The sequence below is a fragment of the Diprion similis genome, chromosome 10 (assembly GCF_021155765.1).
Source record: "Diprion similis isolate iyDipSimi1 chromosome 10, iyDipSimi1.1, whole genome shotgun sequence".
Classification (NCBI taxonomy): domain Eukaryota; kingdom Metazoa; phylum Arthropoda; class Insecta; order Hymenoptera; family Diprionidae; genus Diprion; species Diprion similis.
In genome coordinates, this window is record NC_060114.1 from 19,748,286 (window position 1) to 19,772,295 (window position 24,010).

Below are 24,010 nucleotides of genomic sequence, written 5' to 3' on the forward strand. Positions count from 1 at the left end.
CGTTATTATGATGCATGGTACGATGAAAGGGGATATCTCCAACAAATGTAAAAACATACTACAAATCTTCCTGATAATAAAACGAGTGTAAACCATGTGTTCATCTTGAAAATAAACGTATGCATTAGGATTTCTAACCTCTTCCGTAAGGTCTGACTTCTCACTGTTCCCATTCTCATTTTTTCTACGAAATCAGTTGCTTCCTTTTATTAAAGACTATTTTTCATGTCGATATAATATCAGTAGCAGTTGGTAATAAACTCTGGAAGAAGCTTTTACTGATTCGAGTTTAGCTTGGTAATTATTTCCTTTCATCAGAAACTTCAAGATTTCCTGAAAAATTATTGCTCAATTGTACGTTAGTCGATCATTGTGAGTCCAATAGAGAAACGCAAGTTTTGTTATACTTGACGCTGATACATCAAGGTTGGACATTGATGCATTGCATAAAAAATGTACAGTGCTTGAAACCCATGTTTGAATATAATCACATAATAAAAAATATAATCATTGTTAGCTGGCGTAACAGAACGTGGAAAAAACGCGACCATTTTGCAACTTCAGACTGACTACGAAGAGGTGGAGTTGACGAAATATGACGAATATCTTTTGCTTCATCATAGTTCACTGGATTTCAGATAATCTTCTAAGAATTTTGAAAGATGAACATTTTTTAGTCACGCTTTCGAATTCATTTCGAAACCCACTATCAGCCTGTTACAGTCAAAACACGTGTTCCCTATCTAAAATCACTAAGTATAGAAAAAAAAAAAATCTCAAAATTGATGCAATCCACAAATCAACGCATTTCAGTATTATTATCCCCATATCGTAATCCTTTAAACTTTTTTCTCGTACCTCTACTAGTTTCCGAGATAACCGCCTGGGGCGATTGAAAAGAACCACCCTGTATACCCACTTCCGGTAGGTGGTTGGGTTGCGCAGACTCCGACTGTACATGAACTACACAGAAAGGACTATAGAAATCGAATGAACACGTTTGCGCTAATTCGTCCGATGCTGTCCACCATTACGAAGCTTATTTGGAATCGGAAAATGGAAAGGTTCGACTGCACACGTGACTAGAGCATTCAGTGAATTCTCCGAGTCATATCACCAAATATATGATGCACCAAAGAGTTTCGAGAAAAAGTTTTTAATTGATATAAATGAGTCCAAGAATCGCAAATGGAAGCCACAAAGTCTGGAAATTCTCATGGAAAAAAATCCTCAACTTTTGAGTATGAATTTGGACCCTTAACTTTTTTTTTTATTATGGGATTTTAGCGTTGTGGGTGGAAATCTACACCCAAGTTGATGGGTTTTTTTTGTGATGGTACCTACGGCTGGTACTTCATAAAGGATTGCACTGGCCATTAAAGAATTGTTGCAGACTCCAAGAGAAGATTACGAGAAGCTTAGAAAGTACAACAAATCTTCTTTAACAATATTTACTACATTACAGATAAATAAACCAGTATTTATGTATATAATGGATTGTCCTAGACAATTTGAAACGCACCTTGTTCAAATGGATTCCAATGAAACTGAATTTTTCCGTTTGTATGTAAACACAAGGAGAAGATGATGTTATTAGTTGATCGCAACCACATTGGAGGCATCCAATCGGATATAATGATGATCGTGATTATCACGTTGACTAGGTTTTAAAAAATTCTCGCTTCGTCGTCTATGTAAACAAACAATTTCAATCAGGCTACCGCAGTAACTTGTAGGAGTTGGAATTGATTTATTTCTGTTTAATATCGAATAAACAATATTTGAGAATTGAAACCGTGCTTATTTGATTACCCAAAATCATTTAGAAACGGCTAAATTCTGAAACGTATAAAATATTATTTTGCGTTCCTGACAGTGGGAAAAAGGCTAAAATTATACCAAAAGCTAAAATAATTCTGAGGAAATGAAAATTTCCAATCTCTATTCGAATAAAAAATCTTTCAACGAATTCCAAAAAAGCAGCGTCGTCGTTAATTGAAGCTCGCGCGTTCCAGACAAATCAATTTGCGAGAGTGATATTATGCAATATTATTTTCATTAGTGTGCTCCGGATTTTCCTCTCTCCACCGAACCTGCCATTCATCATTTAGAAGTACTCAATTAATTTTTTTCGGCTTTCGGTGTTATATAGGACCGGCTTTCACCCGATCAAATATGATGTTTTCATTCGTGGTAAAAGCGATTCGTGAAATAATTTTCGTAATGGTTCGTCCCCGACACAACAGAGCGCGATCGTACAAATGCTATGAAAACATACGTACAGAGAGTGAGAGGGTGATGAAGAGAATAAGAGAAAGAGAAAGAGAGAAAGAGAGAGAATCGAGAAAATTCACGGTAAAATAGGAGGAAAGAAATTTGCCAACCGCGTAGTCGTTACCGCATCATTTGTATGTTGTACGTAAAATACTGCGAATGTAGATTTATTAGCGAGGGGAAAAAGGTACAGATAGGTATGCAGGTAGATTTAAAGCACAGAAATATGTAAAGATTAATGCAATTTATACACAAGCAATATTAAACCAGCGCAATTATTGATAATTAAATCATCCGCAAGTCCTTGAGGGAATAAAAACGATAATTAAAACACTACTGCGTATATATATATATATATTGGAAGATATGGGTATACTATGTGGGTATGTGTGTATATATATGGTTCATTCCATGTTAAATTTACCTATGTTTTCCCTCACCATTTTCGATTCGTTACGCAATTTTTTATACGATTCTCCCATCTGAAAAAGGCGCTCCAGAATTTTTTCAAATTTTTTTCGTCAACCGTTTTTTTGTTTTAAATATTATTCGAACCCATTTCGAAAACGGGTTATTTAAAATCTGAAAAAATTCTCAAAAATCTAGACACCTGGCCGATAATGAGCCGATTTTTTCTTCTGTTTTTTTTTTTTTTTTTCAGCACTTTAAACATTTTCAACAAACGAAACTCTGTCTTGCAATGTTAAAAGTGCTAAAAAAAAAATATAAAAAAAACAGACCATCATGGTCCAGCTGTCGAAATGATCGAAATGAAAAACTCGATTTTTGAAAATTTTTTAAGATGTTTCATAACGTTGCAAGATGACGTTTTGTTTTTTTGGAAATGTTTAAAGTGCAAAAAAAAAAAAAAAAAAAAATAGAAGAAAAAATCTATTTTTAGATTTTTATAGAAATTTCTTTTTTTTTTTTCTTACAGAAATTTATAACGAAATTATCCGTGGTAATATTTTCAACTGTCAAAATATTGCGAGGATGAAGTTGGTAATGTTATTGTAACGACGCGTGTTTATAAAAAGCATCGTTATTTCGCGCCGTTAGGTTTCTCTGAAATTTATTAAAGTCCATACAAACAAAAACATATACTCATAACTTGAAAAGCCAACTTCTCGAAAGTCATTCCAAACTTCTACACAATAACTAACTTCTCTCTGATGTTTCGTTACGTTCAACGTAACCTCACTTCGACCTCGTAAAAATTTTTTGCAAAAAATATTTTAGATTCAGAAGACAAACGAACTAAAATATGTTCAAAACATTGACGAAAAGTAAAAAAAAAAACAAAAAAAAACTATTAATATCTACAAAATTCCGATCCTTTCGTTAATTTTTTAAATTTGCTTCTTTATTATAATCAAGTTTTCGGTTGTGTAAAATTTTTTCGCACCACCTGAATATCTTGGTAAACGGTATGAAAATATTTGGCGCAGACTATACTAAAAAATGAGAACGGAAAAAACAAAAACAAAAAAAAAAAAAAAAAACCGACCAAATCGTTTTTCTTCTCCGAAACGGTAACAGCTGTACCTGCGAAATGAAATTTAGCGAAGGGTTCGGGCAAAGCTCGGCTAATAGCAGTCGTATGGGGAAATGTAACCAACTACTGCATCCCATGGCATGCATTTGCTGAGTGCACATAGAGTGCAGAGGGCATGGGGCGCAGTGTCACACGCCCACGTGGTGCGAGACCGATAAATAATAACGCGCCATTTAAAGCTCGACCCGGATTACACGTGTACCTAGGAACACGTGTGTGTGTGTGTGTGTGTGTGTGTGTGTGTGTGTGTGTGTGTGTGTGTGTGTGTGTACATATATTTATACACAGGCACACAGCATAAACACATATGTAGAGCCGCAACCCCCAGACGCCGTATGGAACGATTTACTACGTACATACCCGGCGTTCCCAGCCGGATGTACCGGATGCCCAACTTCCAGTTAAAACGGAACGATTTTCTCCATGTACTCGAACGATATGTATATACGTTAGGTTGTATTAAAAAATTGATTTTTTTTTTAAAATTATTTTTCACTTTTTTCTTTTGAAGTTATACCAAAAATATTGTACCAAATGTCGAAAAAACAATGCTGTCCAATTTTCAGCTCTTAATATTCATATTTATAGGTGCTTTATCGCGATTTTCTATTTTTTTTTATAAGAATCAGATGGAAAAAATGGTTTTTGCTACTTTTGACTTTCATAATTAGCTAACGACGCGTTGTAAAGAAAATTTGCATATGTATTTTTGCAGGGAGTTTAATTCTCTATGAAAAATGTCTTTTCTCTTTTTACGATAAAACTACTCTGTCAGAAGTTATTTGAGGTTATTTGTTGATTTTTTTACCTTGAATAACTGTTGGAAGATTAGATTTATAAAAAAATAACGTACAACAGATGTATTACTGATTGTTGCATCAATTTATGCGACACGATAAATTTGAAAGCCCAAGAATTACGATTTTTCCCCTGTGAAAATTAAAAACTTAGGTTATCTGGTGATAAAATGGCGCCGATAACCAAGCTCTGACGTCACGAGGACACTTTTGAATATTCCACTAGCTAATATTTTCGAATTCTTATTGTAGCCAAATTATTAAACAAAGCCATATGCTCTTGGGGACTTTTTTGTAGAGCTCGTCGAGATCTTGAAAACTTTTGAAAAAATTGTAAACATTGAGATTCAATTATCGAGACGTGCTCAAGAATTGGATTTTAAATCACAGAATCAGTGTGAATTTTATCAGATCTTCCGAAAAATTGTGTCTTCAAAACTGGCTTTATGATTTTTTTTTTAATCTCTTCAGTGGCTGACGATATCTGAAAAATTTCTCGCGACCCTTTTGGGTTGATTCGAACATTACACTAAAAAATAATCAAAATCGAAATTTCACGTGGAATGCCCCATATACATATAGAGAGCAGAAGTGAAGATAGAGAAGAGAAGTGAAAAAGAAGAAGAAGAAGAAGAAGAAGCAGAAGAGATACATTATCAGATTCTCGTTATTTATTTATTCATTTTTTTGCCAATCTTGTTCGAATACAATTCCTTTGTCTTCTACCTTTTTTCTTTCTTTCTTTCTTTCTTTCTTTCTTTCATTTCGTCTCGTATCTTTCTGCGAATGTGTAGAATATATAACATATTGCATAGATTATTTTATCATATTACGACGTATAAAACGCTTTTCGCAATTAACGCTTTACGTCCAACACTTTGTTGGTGCAGCAACAATGACATGCTTTGGCAAAAGACGTTTCGATGTGTATAGTGCGTGAAATAAATACATATATTATATATACACACATACATTTAACGCTAATTTGTAGCGGCTAAAGAAAATTCTATTCTTCACCCCTGATACCGGAAGTAACCATCATGGTCTTTAGGGGATAATATGAATTTCTTATGTAACATACACACACACACATGCATATATACATTAGGGTGGTCCTTATTTAGGGTGTTGACGAATTTTTGCCGCCCCCTTGCCCAAATAATCTTCAGATAATTAGAAAACAATTAACTAATTTTTTCAGATTTTCATCTCAATTCTAAGATAATTCGTTTTGTGGTCGAACTTCGAAATCTGACTTTTTTTGCATTTAGAGGCAGTGAAATTCGTCTAGATTTGCTGGTATCGTGATGTAAATTTTTTTTTACAGATAGTAGCACTACTGCCCACTAAAAATTCGTAGTTACAAATTTTCTTAAATATTATTACTCTTGCAACAAAATATATACGAAGGAAACAAGTTTTTCCCAGGTTATTTCCATAAGAAACTGCGATCACAAAGCAGACTATTCCAGAGTTGAGATAAAAATCTGAAAAAATCAGGCAATTGTTTTCGAGTTATTTGAAGTTGATTTGGGAGATGGGGCGGCAAAAATTAGTCACCACCTTAAATAAGGACCACCCTAATATACATATACATATACATAGCACTTATGTTTATGTACACAATCCCGTGTCCCTGTATCCGCATATATATGATATATACCTGGTGACCCGTTTAATTTTTTATCTGCAAAGAATTACCCAATTCGAAAGTAGGTTTCTTTCTTCGCGTATCGATAGTTTTTATTTATCGATCATTTCCAAATATTATACAATTCGATAAGAATAAGAGTTTTATTTCGTTGCAAAAAATTATAGAATTGGGTAATTATTATTGACTGCTATTTTTTTTTTTTTTTTTTTTTTTCTTGAATAATTATAGTACCTTTGCGCGATACTGTTTTGATGAAAAAAGAAAAAAAAAAAAAAACTGCAAACTCGTCGCATAGACGTGAGACCAATTGAATTATAAAATACAATATTTACGAATAAAGTATCGACGTACAATTTTAGATTAACAAGACTTAATCAATGAAATTCTACTTTTGATAAATGATGATCTTATCGAGACAAAGAATGAAGAAATTTAGAATGAAAACCTTGACACCGTGTAGATGCGCAAGGGTGGTCCGATCACGGTGGATAAAAAAATAAGTGGCAACAAAATACTGGTAAAGAAAATCACAACAATCGTCGAAGTATATATATAGAAAGAAAAGAAAGAGAGAGAGAGCAAGAGCAAGAGAGAGTGAAAGGAGTCCTGGTAAGACGCTGAAGCTTTGAGGCACCTCGTGTATTGCAGAGAGAATGGAAACACCTTGGGTGTTAAAAACGGATCCTGAGAGAGGAGTGAAAAAAAGGGGCGAAGCTTGTGCTTCTTGTCAACCTGGCTTTATAAGGTATAAGAAGTACTTATGTACATAGTATCCAGTAAAAAATCCATAACAAATTCAAAGGACATTTCCAGGTTATTCAAAAGGACATTGAGGAGAAAAAAAAATAAATATATATACGAAAATGATGATTGTCAAGTGCATTTAATTTTTTTTTTTTAAACGTAAATGCAAAAAAAAAAAAACAAATTTCCTGGACTTTTCAAGGAGAAGCAAAATTCCAGGACATTTCCAGGACCTCGAGGACTTCCAGGACTATTCGACGCCATGTTATACTGCCTATAATAACGCAGTGCATGGATATGAAAGTGTAACACGAGTCGAAAAAGCTCTATTTACTTAGGTGCATGATGCAAGCACACGATATTCTCTTCAACCCCTGCATCAGTGCTATATATACTTCGATCTCGGATTACCCCCGCAGGATATGCAGCTGCTGATTCGGACCACCCCTTAACTTAATTCCAGGCTCTGTAATCGATGGGCTCATCGTCACATCGAGTGTAAGAACTCTTCATCCTCGAGAAGTTTGGAACCAATGAGGAATCGAATCGATACGAATGAAGGTTCAACCCTAAGGATCTTTTTTACCGATTGAATGGTAGTACAGCTTGTAAGTAAAAATAAACAAATCATCCCCATGGCCGACTTCAAATACCAGAGTATTTCATAAAATAGTCTCGTGAATCAGAAAATGTGACTGATGTAACACGAAGTTCTTTAAATACATACTTTTGATACTTGGTAAGGATTTTTTGTATCGCAAAAACTGATTTTTAAACCTTGTTTCGACGAAAGAGAAGAAATTTAATGAGACTGAAGTTAGTAACGTTGATGTATCGAAATGTTGAAACAAAAATTACACTTTTGGACCTTTAGAATACCTGAGGAAATTCAATTTACAGAATCTAAGTTTATCGATGCTGTATTAACGGTTTGCTAAGTTTAAAGTAATCCTAAATTAACTTCAGTCTAATGAAATTTATGAACTTATCAGCCCGATTTAAAAGAGTACGAAAACTATGCCGAAAAGGAATGAGGTTGAAATTAGAATGAATATTTAGGTGAAAACAGTTCTTCCGCAACTTGAGGATTATCTAAAATTGAATAAACCTTAACGATCTCTATCGAAATCGTTCTAAAATGTGAAAAGCGATGATTTTTCCCCAACGTTTCATCGCGTCAACGTTGCTAACTTCAACCTCGCGAAAAGGGTATCTTTTGCTCACCCGACGAAGGATTTCTGTAATCGGAAGAGACGGAGAAGGAGACGAAGAGCGAAAGTGAGGGAGGAAATTTACTGTTCGAGCTAGCAAGCAATCAACTCAGTTAAGTGGTCGGGAGAAGAAAGTTAAGGAAGATTCGAGTTTTCCGATTCAAGGTAGATGTACACCTTGTACATAGATAGACACGTACACACACACACACGCACGGACAGGCCTTTGCATCTGTCGCAGCAGTTCGATGTAGTACCTATAACAGGTAAACGAAAAAGGTCCCCGAAAAGCAATTTACGATATTCGTCGATAGAAACGCGATGCGATGATCGCGGGTGAAAAACCGTCCGTTTCTCTTTCCAGAGTCGGTAGATTTTCTTAAATGACAATCTAATGGAGCTGACGATGGTAACTGCACAGCGACGGAGGAAAGGGGGGCGAACGAAAGAAAAGGGACCGACGAAGAGGGCTGAACAGACACGCCGAGAGACGGCGATAAAGGAAGATAGCGAAAGGAGGGAAAAAATAGAAGGAGAGAGAGACAGATGAAGAGGGACGTACACATAATTCAACTCGATTTACACGCCTCCTGCAGTATACCTACCTACCAACCTTCTAGACTATGCCGACAACTTCAAGGGTCTTCAAAAATTTCTCTCATCGCTGTTAAGATTTTCATTTTTTCTATTTATTTATTTATTTATTTATTTATTTTTTGCTTTTCTTTGTATTTATTTCACGTTCAATATTTACAAAATAGAAAACAAGACGAGAGGGAAAATTTTCTTCAAGTATAATCGGAGTTTGGAGGACAGTTTTTTGAATTATAATTAGGAAAAATATATTCATATTTCGAACACTCTGAACTACCTCAGTACCGTTACTATAAAATTTGAAATTGAAATCTTTTCTCCTCAACGTTTTGTTCCGCTAATGTTACTAACCCGAGTCTCTTATTAAGATGTTGACTTTCGTAAAAATATATGAGACTGAAGTTAGCAGCTAGTAACGTGAACGTAACGGAATATTTGGGGGGGATTGCTGTTTCTCGATTTAGTAGTGACTCAGGTAATTGAGTGTTTAAAAAATACGAATATATTTTTCCTTATTATAATTTGCCGCGGATCGTGAGTACTTAAATTCTTGGTATAAAATAGGGGAGCAAAATTTTTTTGCCAAAACTTGAATCATCACAATAAAGTTACTAACTTCAGCCTCATGAAATGAGATGTGTATATTGATATAGGTTATACACGAAGCTTGAAATAAAAGTGATGAAAGAAACGATTTCGTGGTTATAAATTAGAGCGAATTGTGTCGACGAGGACCACACGGGTCGCTCAATCCTGGGTATTTAGAATGACTGAGACCGCGTTCTTGAACATCATACTTATGTAGGCCCGCATTAATTAGTTACAATTAAAAGCAGCCCTTAAATTGCGGGCAACGCGCAAGGGACAGAGGGCGTGTTCTTATTAATAGCACCACTCAACTTGCACGGCTATAACTTAAGTATGCATGATGTACTACATGCATACACCAACGTCTATGTTCCGGGTTGAAAAACTGTTTTTATATTACGATATGTATCCGCAGGTTGAAAATTTTCATCGTATTGAAGTTAGTAACGTTATCCCGACGATTCATGCTGAGGAAAAACCGTCATTTCGCCATTTTGGGATTTTTTGAAATTCAGTAGACCGTAATAAAACAAAAGAAAATCACATTTAAGAATCTTAGTTCCTTGAAAATCATAGTAAAATTAAAAAAATAATGATTTTTTATCAATGTTTCGTTACGATAACGTTACTAACCTCAACCTCGTGAAGTTTGCGGATTTTCAAAGTATTTAATGAGTATATGTTACGAGTTTGAAGTGAGTTTTCTTAATTTTATAATGATTCTTAAGGAACTAAGATTTCGAGATATGAGTATGTTTTGTTTCATTACGGTTAACTGAATTTCAGTCAATTCCAAAATGGCGAAATAACTGTTTTTCCTCAGCGAGAATCGTTACGATAACGTTACTAACCTCAATATGATTATATTTTCAAGACCAGAAAGTGCCCGATGAGAAGTTCGATCATCGACTAATAATTCTCCCCTTCCAACCATTTGGGTTAAAACGTTTAAATCATACTTATAGCGCATAAGGTTGAAGTTAGTAACGTAATTTTAACGATGCATGTTTATGAAAATCGTTATTTCGCAACTTTAGGATTGTCTGAAATTCAGCTAGTAAATCATAACAAAGACAATACGTTCATATTTGGAAAAACAATCTCCTTGAAACTCCCTCTAAAATTGTTCAACGATTTGTTCCATGATTTATCGTTAAGTTAACGCTACTAAGTTCAGCTTTGTTATAGCGCGATGTTTGTGTTCTACATGCAGTGTTATCGTAGGTGTTGAAATTTCTGAAAACATTACCGCACCTCCGTTGTTTTCTAACGGATATTAACGACCGTCCGTACACGTAGTCGATATATCGGCGTTCGATTTCCAGTGAAAAAAAAAGAGAAAAAAAGGGGGGGAGGAGGGAGGCTAGGCTGACTGTACGCGTACATGCATTTACATCTCGTTATTTCTGCTTAATCCAGTATTAAAATAATAATAGCAATGAGCGAGAATCGTAAGAGGTGTAGGTATAGAACAAGACGTGGGAGTGAGAAGTCGTGCAGCACTGGCGAGGCACCATAATCAGCACCGTCAGAAGCAGGAGCGTGAGACAGATATCGGGGGAAGAGGAATGGGAATGGGAAAGGGAAAGGGAGATCAGGGAGAAGGAGAAGGTGACGTGAATGAGTAGGTGCAGATGAGAGCGAGAAGGACCACGAAAAAAAAACGAAGAAGAATCGCTAACAGAGAAAGAGAGAGAAAAAGAGAGATAGAGAGAGATAAACTCACCTTTAAAATGACAAAGTCCATGACTTTCGGGCTGCCCTCCTTCTTCTTCTTCCTCTTTTTCTTCTTCTTCTTCTTCTTCTTCTTCTTCTTAGCAGTAGTGGTACCGCACTTCTCTTCAGCAAAACCTCGTCAGGTTTTGGTAAACTCGACGGAAGATATAAGTATCCCAAAACGAAACGCACAATGTGTTTACATACAACTACAGGCTTGTTGCTCCTCGATTATGTGACGCGTAACGAAACGGCGAACCGAGATCGACGATGAGTAGTTCTACAGTTCCCGCAGTGTTCTCAAAACCGAACTAGGAAAGAAACTGACTCGAAGAAGAGGAACTAACTATATATATATATATATATATAATAATTAATACCTAAGTGAAACAAGAATCAAAGTTAACCCGTCGAATAGTAATAATAATAATCGTTGTTGTTCAAGACCCGCACACTGTCTCCACTTTCAGCGCAAGTTCACGACTTTCGTAAAGCATGTTCGGATCCGGTACACCGGTTCCATGACCCTCATCTCGACGACTCGTCACGTGCGATGATATATTCGAATTATTTCCTCGGCCCGGGGCTTCGGTGATGCCCTAACCGAGATCGGCAGACGCGGGTTCCAGGCATGCAGCTGCCGGCCGGAATCGGGTAAACAGCGAGGACGAGGGCCAATCGGATGCCCGAGCTCGTGCCGCTGGAGCTCCTCACTCGGCGGCAGCTCGGCGTCGACTAACGCGAGTCGGTGGCGTCCGGAGTGCCAGAGAGCTCTGGCTCTGAGTGACTCCGATAGGCAAGAACCACGGCCGCCAGCCACCAGCCACCAGCGGCACCGGCAACACCACCAGCACCAGCACCAGCACCAGCACCAGCACCAGCACCAGAGGCAACGGCAACGAGAAACGAGGCAACGACCACACCGAGCGCGGAGAACAGTCGAAGACCTTTGCGACCCTCCGTCCCGTCCTCTCCTCGCTGAGTCCCGCTGCGTTCCGGAGGCTCCTGTATAATCCAACCCACCTGTCTTGGTGTTGGTGACGCCCGTTGGTGCACCGATGAACGATGTGCAACCGTCTGCCTGCCCCCACTTATACACCTATGCATCTCAGACTGCACGCTGCATCAGCATGCTGCTGCACTTCGGAGAGACGCGGACCATGCAGGCGAGAACGAGAGAGAAAGAGATAAAGGGAGGGAGGGAGGGAGGGGAAAGTGTGGGACTCGCTTCGCTACGCACGACGCAATTCTGATGGATGCTTTCGTGACAAAACATATTGCACTGCAGGACTTCGTTAAATCGCGAGAGGTTGGACGAAAATTGTACATTTCATTGGTGGCTTGATGGGGACTAAAGATGACGAAAAATTATCGATTTTAGACTAAATCGATCATGTTTTATCGATTTATCGAGTATAATCGGTTATTCTTCAAAATCGATTAATCGAACGACACGATTATTTTTCTTGCGTGATCGATTCGTGCTTTTTACTCATGTGAACGACGCGATACGATATCAATTTGTGTGATTGAAGTGAGAATTATTATCATTGTTTCACTTACTAAGTACCCGTTTGAGATAATATTAAGTGGAAGATGAACGGATATTTTTACTTGATTTTGAAAAATATTTTTAATGAAAGTATAAATTTTCAAAAACACTTTTCCGCTATTAAGACTACGGACTGAAATTTACGAAATTTTGATTTCAAACGCACCGCTTTAAGAAAATACAAAGTGATCGATTAATCGATTCATTTTTACCGATTCGATAGAGTCTTGATCGATTATTTTTTTTCGACTCGATTAATCGGTGCATCAATTATTTTCAGCTTACTAGCCGTCGCTTAAATATCGGACGTGTCTCAGAATTTTAGTTCTCACTGATTTTAAAAAAAATTTCGATGCTGATCAGCTTAGAAATTCCGATCAAGTTTCGATAATACGACAAAAACTGTATCACGCATTTGAAACAAATTCCAATAAAATTTCAGCTTCAATATTTGTAACATCCGTTGCAAACGTAATGATTTATTAATCATCGTTTACATTGATTAATAATTAATAAATATATGTATTCTGCGATACAATATTGCTGTTCTATCTATTCAGCCGTTGTTTTGCTTCTTGATTTCTCTTATTCGGTATGAAATCATTTATCAGTGTATAATTGAATTGGGATCGTACAAATTATTAAAAATGATTGTTGGGCATTGAAATTTCTTGTTTAATTTCCCCGTCGGTTAGATATTGGCCTTCTCGCTATCGGATGCGAGCGTCTAAAATATCTGGCACCGCAGTCTAATATACTTTGCAGAGTTTCAGGAACGCGAGACGGGGATTGATGGTGGCGTGACCGTATGGTTTCGGGTATATTACCGTGATTAATTGTCGAGGGTTACGTTTCACCAAGTACGGTGTATTAATTGATCGCGAAATCTGAATCCTGCGGTAGGCGCAAGCTGTGAAGAATCCATCCGCTCCATCAACCGGGTTTCTGAACACTCAGTCTCTCGAAAAAAAAACATAATTTTTCGATCAGCCCGTTAGACGATCAATTATTCAATTATACCTGGCGAATCGGCAAGACGGTGAAATTTTACAACAAAAGTATCGTCGCAGAATTCGACTAATTGTAAAGAAATTACCTCAAATTTCATGTTACAATTTCGGATAGGAAAATGAAAGCTGAATATTGCTATAAAAACATATCCGAGTGGGAAGAACCGCGGAAACAATGAAAACGCGAGGTGTGTAAACAGCAGCGAACACACGATGGATAAACAGAGCAGCTCGCATGACAGTAGGAAAGTTACATTTAATGGCAAGCCCGGCCTTTTGTCCTCCGGCTAATAGCATGATATCCATACATCACACGGTTTGAAACATTGATAACGCGTTAACCAGCATCAGTCGCGTTTTTAATTGGCATTAATATTTGACTCCCGTCAATCCGGTTTGCGAAACTACATAATCAACGCTTGAATCAGCGAGGGTGAGGAACAGAGGGAGAAGGAGGGAGAGAGAGAGAGAGAGAGAGACGTGAGCTTCGGGAGCTCGTTAAGACGTATTAAGGAGATTTGGAGCTGCGTTTAAATTGACGCCGAGCTCATTCGCCTTTGTCTGCGATCGCAGGCTTACGTCAAATGACTTGAAAGTTGCTTCTGCGACGGGGAGAAATACCTAAGAACAATATTTAAAACCCCCGCGGTTTTGTGCCTTAGTACCGTGGTATTAACAACCGGGTGCCTATTGTCGCTGGTGGGACTCGTGAAGCCCTAAAATTGGCGCTGGTTGGCACCTCGATTTAACTAAAATGATGTCGACTCTCCGGATGATGACAATTCGTTAAGGAGTTACAGGTATGTATGGGTTTTCGAGGTGACTGATTTCAGAAATAGACTTAGATCTGAGAAATTATCAATATTCGAAATGGCGACTGAAATAGTAAACGTCATCGGAATGACTCGAAAATGCACACCCAAGGGTTTCTTCGGTAAACAAATACGACTTCGAGAAACCCCGAGTAACAAATGTCAAGCAGATCAGGTCAATTTTTATATTTTCAGTCCGCCATATTGGATATACCATCTTGAATTTTTAAATTTTGGCATCGCATTGGTTTTCAACCACCCCGAAAACTCCTGGAAATAAATTTCAAGCGAATGGTATCAATTTTCACATTTTCAGTCGGCCACATTCGATATGCCCTTTTAAATTTTGAAAGTCTGATATTGGATTCGTTTTTAACGACCCCAAAAACCCCAGATTATCGACGTTCACTTTTCTAGTCCCCATAACCTTCCCAAAATTACATTTATTCTGTAAAAACAGGCATTTTCAAGACTTTGTTCATTCATAGCGCTCACCGTATTCGCAGAATCATCATAAACCCTTTCAAAACATCAACATTGACATAATAGAATTCAAATTACGTAGAAAACAAAAATGAGAGCAATATCTCAAAAATTGAATGTCAATCTTGAATAACCGATTCAAAAAAGGTGTCTCACATGTGAGACGGTGTGCCGCAAAGGGTTAAGGAGCTGCAGAAGGAAACATTCAAAAGCTCCTTAGAACAGATAATAATCTCTGTTAATCAATAACCTCGACTCCTTAGCTCATCCACAAGTTTAACCAGCATGTCTCTCCTCCCCTTTTCATCACACGTAACTTCGGCACAGAGAAACTTTCAAAGAAATTCACTTGACGCTGGTGCTGCTGCAGCGGTAGCGAGACCCTTCACCCTCTTTATCTATCGATAAGACTCGCTCGATAAGGTACGAAACGAGGGAACGATTCCAGCTACGCTTTGTACGATTTTACGAGCCGTTTCAGTGCCTATGCACTCCCGATCGTAGTAAAACTAGGAAAAAAAATTCCCCTACACCTTGTTACCACCGAGTTTTAACATCGAAACTTCTATTGATCAATTCCACATTACGACGTCGTTTCATTAGCGAACGCTTGATCCCATTTCCCCGTATCATTTCACAGCATGGACCCTTTTCTAAAGTTTCACTGACTGGACTCTCAATTTTTCAGCGATCCATCGTCGGCGCTTTTATTCTCCGGCTCGTTTTTCATCACAGTTTTTTTTTTTTTTTTTTTTTTGAAACGTATAGCAGATGATTATTGAAAATATGCGAGTGGGTTGGAAACGCGTTCAACTGCGCAATTCGGACCCAGTGGACCGACTTTAATCCCATGGTAGGTGAGACGTTATATCTATATAGACATTGTAGAAAAGCACAGATAATTAAACAGAGTTCAGTACCTGGTGGTGAGTAGGCGGTATATATTTTAGCTCGAGAAGTTCCATTGCTGTTTAATTGCCCGAGGTTTAAGTACGTTCGGAACGACGATATAAGACTTGGTAAGTCTTGAATTGATTCGAGCGCTGCAGGGGCGGTGGAGAAAACGAGCACGATGTAAAAGTTTCGAAATTCAAGTGCGTACGTTTGCCTATGTCTGCGCACTCGCAAATTGGGGTACATTTGTATTCATGGAAGTCAATTTGGGGGTCAATTTCTTTTCAGAATATTCTTCAATATACATATTGTAGTATCAAGCACACAATACTTGGAATTCTCGGCAGGCGGCAGTGTTGAACATATCCTTACGACAACGAATCGGGGATTCATAATCGAAATCTTAACAAGAAAAGTTGAATAAAAAGCCTCGTAGGAGTGGTTCGGGTGAGAGAAAAAGAATGTATAATATTATATGTATGTATATATACTCCAACCTACCTGTATACGTATATAAAGTTCAAGAGTTGTAAAGTTGAAAAAGTTCCGGAACCGTCTGCAGGTTAGCGAAGAGCCTCGTACCGCTGCTGCACGGAGACTCCCCCGTTCGTCTTTCTCTCGGTTTTTCTCCCCCTCCTTCCACTCTGGAAGTCCTGTAACCCCCGCGTTGCCCCTCCCCTACAACGTCGCACTTATAATTACCAAAGTTAATTTACGGAGCTCGATTTAATTGGTACGGTCTTGAAGGTACCTTAAATTCCGTCGTGCATGCAACGCCATTCCAGCGCGATCCTTCCGTACGAAGAGAGCGAGAGCAAAGTGCAGGGGGCACGGATTAGCAGAACCAGGACCAGGACCCGACCACCACCTCAGCATCAACCTCAACCTCGGCAAGAGACGCGTTGAAGTTCGCGCGTCTGCGTCCTCATCGCTGTAGAGGTTTCGGTTGGTAAACCTGCGACTCATTAGATTACTCCAGGGCTGCTACCCCCGGCTCAGTTCGCGAGTTAGCGCTATCCATTGCATCCTTCCCGCTTTCAGTCCCACACCCCTTAACTCTGAAATACAGCGAAGCCGCGGCTTTTGGCGGGAGAAGGAGACGCGCCCCCACCGCGCCACGTTAATTAACTAAAACCGATCAAATTCTCCGGGTTGCCTCGCGAAGACAAACCCACGTACCCATACGCACACACACACACGCACACACCTTCGCTTCGCAACCACCAGTCGACGAAGTTTGTCCTGATCCTTCGACGCGTTGCGGCTAAACGAATCGTGCGCTCGCGTCAAAGGACATCCACCACGTCAATGACTCCTCGATCGCCAATCTCCCTATCGGGACTGTAAATCTGGAAACTCCTTTCGCCGTCCTGTCGGAGGTCGACCCTTGGATACCGGGATCAGGAGCAGTTACTCGAAAGGCTAGAAACGCCTTGAGGTCATTTTTCGAGAAGGTATCATTGGATTGGAAGCCTCATACGGATAAATGCGTTCTCCAAACACAGCATGAGAAGATACATGTGCATAACTCATTGTCAGGAGAAGCGACGCGTCTCTTGGTATTCCCGAGGAACCGAGTTGCGGTTCGGGAATATCAATGGCTGGAAACAGTAACGAGCATTGAATATGGAAATGGTCGAGGTTCAGATGTCCTTGCAGCGTCTTCTCGGCTTAAGAGGAGCGAACGTTTCCTTCGGCACCTGTACCGTGTATTTGTTTATTTTGTACATCGTACTCCATGCATCGTTATTAGCGTTGATCGTGATAGACGGAAAAGAAAATTCGTGATTACTTGACGACAGCTGACGTGTTTATCGGGCGCCAATTTCAAGCCGGGTGCTGAAAGCCACCGAAAAGTAAACCCTTCCGTAAAACCGACCGCAGGAGACAATCAGAGAGCCTACGGAACGCCACCGTCGAAGGGGAGACGCGTCCTTGTGGTGGGTTTTTTTAATTAGCGGCCTGTGATCTGCGGAGTACTTCCCCTTTTCGTTTTTGTCTGCCCAACCATCGCGACCCCCGGTTGAAGGAACAGGGTGGGATTACGCTTGTGAAGCGTTCCACGCGTTCCTTCGACGCAACGACAGCAGCCTACATCCTACTCGAGTCTTCCTCTCGCTCTTTGCCTGAAGAAATGTGTCTAGAGCTTCTTGGCTCAAGTGCATGAAGCTCTTGCTGTTAGGCGTACTTGGCTAACGTTCTGGACACGGAATGACGGAGGTAAATGTGAAGACCAACAAGAAGTGAACCCGGGTTGTTTCTCTCTCTCTCTCTCTCTCTCTCTCTCTCTCTCTCTCTTTCTCTCATCTCTTCATTTCGCGGATGAACTTGGCATTCGTTGATCCGTGAAAATGCATGTTTTCACGAAAGGTAAACGCGACAGCACCTACGGATAAGGGTGGCTAATTGGAATTGTGCCCTGGAAAAATGTTGTTCCTTATAGATATGGCGATTCTTATCAGGGGTAGAAACGCTGGGTTAGCTGGAGATAAGAGAGACACTTTCCATCAAGATTCATGGGTTAGCGCTGAAAGACGCTAAGGTAAGAGTTAATGTCGTCGCGGCATCCTCTTGAAGGCGCTGACCGAAGTAAACAGAAAATGCAGGCCATGCTGCATCACCATCTCGACGTCCAGAAGTAAGGAGTAAACAAACAGAGCTTCCTATCTACCCCCATCTTTTATTTAGTCATTACGATCCCAAAGTCACTTTCTTCCTTCCTTTGCCGCTTTTACAGCCTGTGTATGCTCTGCTCCTTCCGCGGACCAACAGAGCAACAAAAAGGCAAGTGTTGCGGCCACCTTACCCAAGCTTATCTTCAGCCTCAGCCTCGACACTTTTGCGAATCACCGAAACGGTTCCTCTTTCACAGTCTAACCACCGTTCGACTTGACGAGCTTTCCAATGTTGCGTCAATGGTCAAAACAAGTTCGAAGTTCAATTTTATCGATTATCTTATAGTCGAAGCATGGTGTACGGAAGTAAGGTTAAACAATGCACATACGCTTCAGTTGAACCAATCAGAAAACGTATCCAAGGTGACATCATATAGGCGCCAAATTCAAACGTCAACTTAACCCTTAAATATAGTTCTGTTTCATAAATCTCCGTTTCCATTACTTTTAGATCAGGTTGGCATACGAGCTCCAACTGAAATGGAACTGAACCAAATAAGAGCCAGACATTACAATTATTTCAAACAGGCTTTAATTCAGGCACGTTTTTTATTATCCTCTTTAGGAAACAAAAAAAACTTGATATTCTGTCCTTCAGCGTTCATATTATTATTTTTGCAACTTTGGACTACACAAACTGGCATTCTCAGCAAACATAATATTCGGAAATAAATAATTAACCTCAAGTAACCAATTGGCGTGGAGTGAATTGTCAAATACATAGGCGACATGTCAGATTTCTGTGACGTCATCTTGGCTGTATGTAGACTGAGCGAAAATCGGTTTCCAGTTCTGACAGACCTTACTTCCTTACATCACGAATCAAAGTATCAAACATCTGTGAAAAATCATTGAATCGTTTCGGAATTGTCTATGACTTCGAAGTCTGGGGTGCGAAAAATAATTTGTCATCGTTTAACTGGTCGTGAAAGCAGCCGTATCATGCCCGCACTAGAGGGTTGGCGTATCGTATAATACCTACTATATGCGTACGTATATTTTATCCTTTTCCGCAATAAATTAAACGAGCTAACGCGCACAGTGTACCGTGACTACGGTAACAAAAGTCTCTCCACAACATAAAAATATAAATACAATTTTTACTTTATATTATACCATCCTCATAAAGTAAATTACGTTAATATTTGTTTGAGGCTCACTCTCTGTACCGAACAATAGTCAATACAGGCCGCTGTCTGGGTGAAGGCTCTCTGAAATTACTTTCAATGCCCTGGACACATAATAGTTGGATGATACGCACAAAAGGCGCGGGCGGTGAGGGACGATGTTGAACGGAACGGAACGGAACAGACCAGAACGTAACAGAACGGCGGCTGCAGGGCGAACACGATGGCGTTTGTGACGGTGTAGATATACCTGCATCCCTGCATCCGTGCATCAGCCTTTTCAACAGTCCTTGCACAATATACATAGTAGAAAGAGAGAGAAAGGTGGTCGGGTGCAGTGTACAGAGTACCCGTGTAGGTACAAGCACACGGGAATAAATGAACAAGGTGTTTCTCGCCTTGTCAGTCGACACCGTGCGGAATGATGAGAAATTAAATGTATCCGCGGGTGGATGAGAATGCCATGCGAAGTAAAAAGAGCACGGTGAACAAGAAAGAAGTAGAAGGAGAAAGAGAAGAAGAAGAGACAGACGGGGTGGAGAGAAAAAGAAAAACTGCAGTCTTCCGCGGACAAAACTAGTGACGAGGAGAACTGCGAACTCTGAGATCGATCGCGGTGTGGTTATTTTGAGGTTACCGCTCGGTCGGTAAGGTAGGCAGCGGCGTTTCGTATGCGGCTAGTTGCCCCTTGGCGCTCCATTTCTCCGTTGAGCGAGTGGGTGGCCCGCGGCGGCCACAGGGCTCGAGCTTCTAATGCACATCCTGGAATATGATCTGTATTTCCCCCCAGTGTCAGACGCCTCCTTCTGGTCTTTGGTTACAAAGTAGACCCCCGCTTCCTACTCCCGGTTTCCCGCTTTATTTCCACCCTCTTTCCTGCGCCTATTTAACCCCCACCGACCCCAGCCATCCCTCGGATCCGAGCATCGATCATCGAATGGATTATCGACTCCGACTCGTTTCAAGACCGCAGTAAACATACAAAGCTTGTATTGCGCGTATCTCGGAAATTTCTTAAATGTAAGGAAACCTTCTTAGACTATTTTTGACGAAATTTCTGGATTACTATAAGAATACTAAAGAAAAGTTGCCGTAAGTTCTCTACGTTTTAGTTACTGGAACTGACACAGAAGGAATACTCTAAAAAATATTGTATTCATTCGTTAGTTAATTTATCAACTATATTATACGTCGATATCGTAGAACTTCATCGGAGAACAGAGAGGGCTGGGAATTTCGAAGAAGCACAGATCAAATCATCATGGCTCCGTGCATTCGTTTATATATCCGTTGAAGGGCGAAAAGGTGGGATGTCGGTATCCAGGGGATGGAATTTCATTTGAATCCACTTTGCCTCGCGTAGTGTATCTACACGTACGCGACGTCGGAGCGATTCGTGGGAACGGTGCAATATATTTTATAACAATTACACAAATATTAAATCACCGAGTTTACTCAACTGTTCATAATTGTTAAATTGGAGGCTTCCGGTGCAGCCGTGTTACGAGTTCTCGCTTTGCGCTCTACCTACTACAACCAGAAAAAAACTATGACCGATTCACGCCGAATATTTCAGGGCTTACAATGAGCATTGAATATGGTGCTATTTGTACTGGAAAAATTGTAGCTATATCAGAAATAAAATATTCTCAATTTGCGGACAAATTGTGAAATTTTGAATGAAAAATAATGATTTGTTTATAAAAGTTATATAACTAACAATAAAACCAGAGTTTCGTTAAAAATTTATGTAGTTTTCTTGGTAAAATTATCTCATTAATACCAAGACAATTATAGATAAATTAGTTTTATGCTTGATTAAGGATAAATAAATTATCGTAACAAATGATATCTTATGATACAAACATTCGAATTCTATGAACTTTTCTACCGCTGAGACCCGGTATTCATGGAAAAAAAAAATCACGATTTTCGCCCCATTTGTACAAAAATTATTCTCATACGAAAGATTATGGAACTTGAAACCGAAATAAAATACCTGATTCATGAATCTGTGCTTCAGGTACAAACAATCGTAATTAAGTAATACTTTTTTCTGGATGTAGATACGTGAGACTTGAGTGTCGTTCATACCTCTGTCGTACTACGGAATGACATTGCAACGCGATTAAGAGATCTCTGCGGAGAGAAAAAAGAATGTAATTGGGAATTGAGAGGAACAAAGGGGTGGAAAAATTCCAGTATATACTACACTCTAAATTTCCTTGCAATTCCGGTTTAGACGATTTATTGGGTTCAATTACCGCGTCGGCGACCAACGGCGCTGCCTCCGAATCTGCCGCTTCAGCCCTTCACTCGTAAATCCTGCATTTTATTTCAACTGATTATACCATGACGTTAACAACGCTTCATACACTCACTGCCATGCAATCTACGCATGCCCTACCCTTAGCCCACATACGTGTTCACCCGAGGTGGCTCGCACGCTATTAACACGTGAAAATACGGAAAACACCATGTGCACTGGCGTAGGAGAGAATTTAATTTACACTGCCCAGTTTACGACATCGTTATGAGCTAAAAATGTTCTGACAAGAAAAAAAATTGTAGTAGGATATATTCTATGGTCAATTGAACATCTGCTGCAAAAAGTTAATTTTTCTCTCTGCACTACGTTTCGGGGGTGAAAATTTACCCTCGAAATTCCGGGCAAGAGGGTTGAATTTTAGAGAGTATTCCACGGCTGCTACGCCATTGGGTGAATTAGGTATACAGAGGGATAGAATTCCGTGTGTTCACCGCTAATAGAGATCGCGTTGTCGAGTACCGAAGTTAGTGGAGTCGGTAGGTGGTGCTCGTAAAAGTGCTGATAACGGTGGTGGTGGTGTTCTAGATTCGGCACGGCGGAGCGGATTAAATGACGTTATAATGTATCACCCTCACGGATTGCTGTCTCGCGATCTTCACATTTCTATGGTAATCTTGTTCCCAGACTTTAACGTTATTAAACTCACCGCTCGCTCCCTTCGCACCCGACGGAAATTGAAATCACTGGCATACATTGCCGGTATACACGTATACACATACCTACCTGCATATTTCGCATATTATATTCACTCATAAACCAATTCCCCGTTCTTCCAACAGCCTCTGAAACAACGCTGGGTTCAAGTTCGATATTCCTATGGTCAGGGAGTTGAAAAAGAAAGAGAGAAAAAAAAAATTAGCAATAGTGTGAAAATTACGTTTGGTTTTTTTTTTAATAATTCTAGATCCTTCCTTTTACAATTTGCACTACCGAGTAACATATTCTTCCAAGCATCACTCACAATCAGTTATGAATGGCAAACGATTCATTGCTTTTATTTTGATTAAATCAAGTTTCGTTACTTCATCAATTCAATTGCTGAATCACCCGATGAAATGTAAGTGCCCTTGACTAATGACAAGTTCGACAGAAGTGCGGGCGTGTTTTGTTCGCTTTAAAGTTTGTATCGGCAAACACCCGGATCGGGTCGTCGTCGGAGTAAAACGGACACTTCAGCTTTTGACACACCTGCTGCAGAAACGAAGCGAACCAGACGGCATGAGACAAAGGAAAACGGACGGCGTGCGCTGCTATTGCTGCTTCATGTTTGGTTCATGTTTGCGCTGCGGCCGTACATGTGTACGCCGAAAGTTCATTCGTTGCATTGCTTCGGTAGTCGGGCAATACTCGCCTAGTTACGTACACTCGGTTCGGTTCGTCTGTCGCTATTTGATTCGGCGAGCCTGAAATTAGGTTGGCAACACTGACGCGCGCGCGGCGCTCGACGAACCGAAGACGCGGTGAAGTCCGGCTGGCGAGCCGTGAGCTTCACTGATTGGCTGCCTCGGCTCGCGCGCCAGTGTTGCCAACCTAATTCGAAACTCGTTCGTTATATAGTCAGCGATGGAGTAAACGCAGTCAAGTGTACCAAGCGTATTGCGCTGCCTATTTCGTCCCAGGCTGTGCAGACTTGATCGGGTATAGCCAAACTATTTACACTGCATGTGTGTATGTATATGTATATATCTACTGCAGTCGTACAGAGAGCCTCGAATCACCATTGTGAACGCGGAACACGCTTCGCCCGGGTCACGCATGGGTCGCTTTCATCATACACTCGATCTTTGACAATCATCCTATCCCATTGTACCCTACGGCTCTCTTCTCTCCTCTCTCGCCGCTACAGGCGTTGATAGAAATACAATTTCTTTCTTTTTTCCCCCGTTTTTCTTACTCATTCATATTTCATTCATATGTGGGATATTGCGTATGATATATGATACGTACGTACCTTTTATTAACACTGCAAGAAATGAGAAAAAAAAATGGCTATAT

At 39.8% G+C, this 24,010-nt stretch overlaps 1 protein-coding gene across 1 annotated transcript in view; it reads right to left on the reverse strand.

Annotated features, from left to right (window-relative positions):
• Positions 1–11,492, reverse strand: part of LOC124410753 (E3 ubiquitin-protein ligase PDZRN3-B) — a 132,608-nt gene extending 121,116 nt beyond the window's left edge. Inside the window, exon 1 of the mRNA XM_046889349.1 lies at positions 11,144–11,492. Within this exon, the coding sequence (XP_046745305.1) occupies positions 11,144–11,164 (21 nt within the window). The 5' untranslated portion in view covers positions 11,165–11,492. The remainder of the gene's footprint in view (positions 1–11,143) is intronic.
• Positions 11,493–24,010: the final 12,518 nt, after the last annotated feature.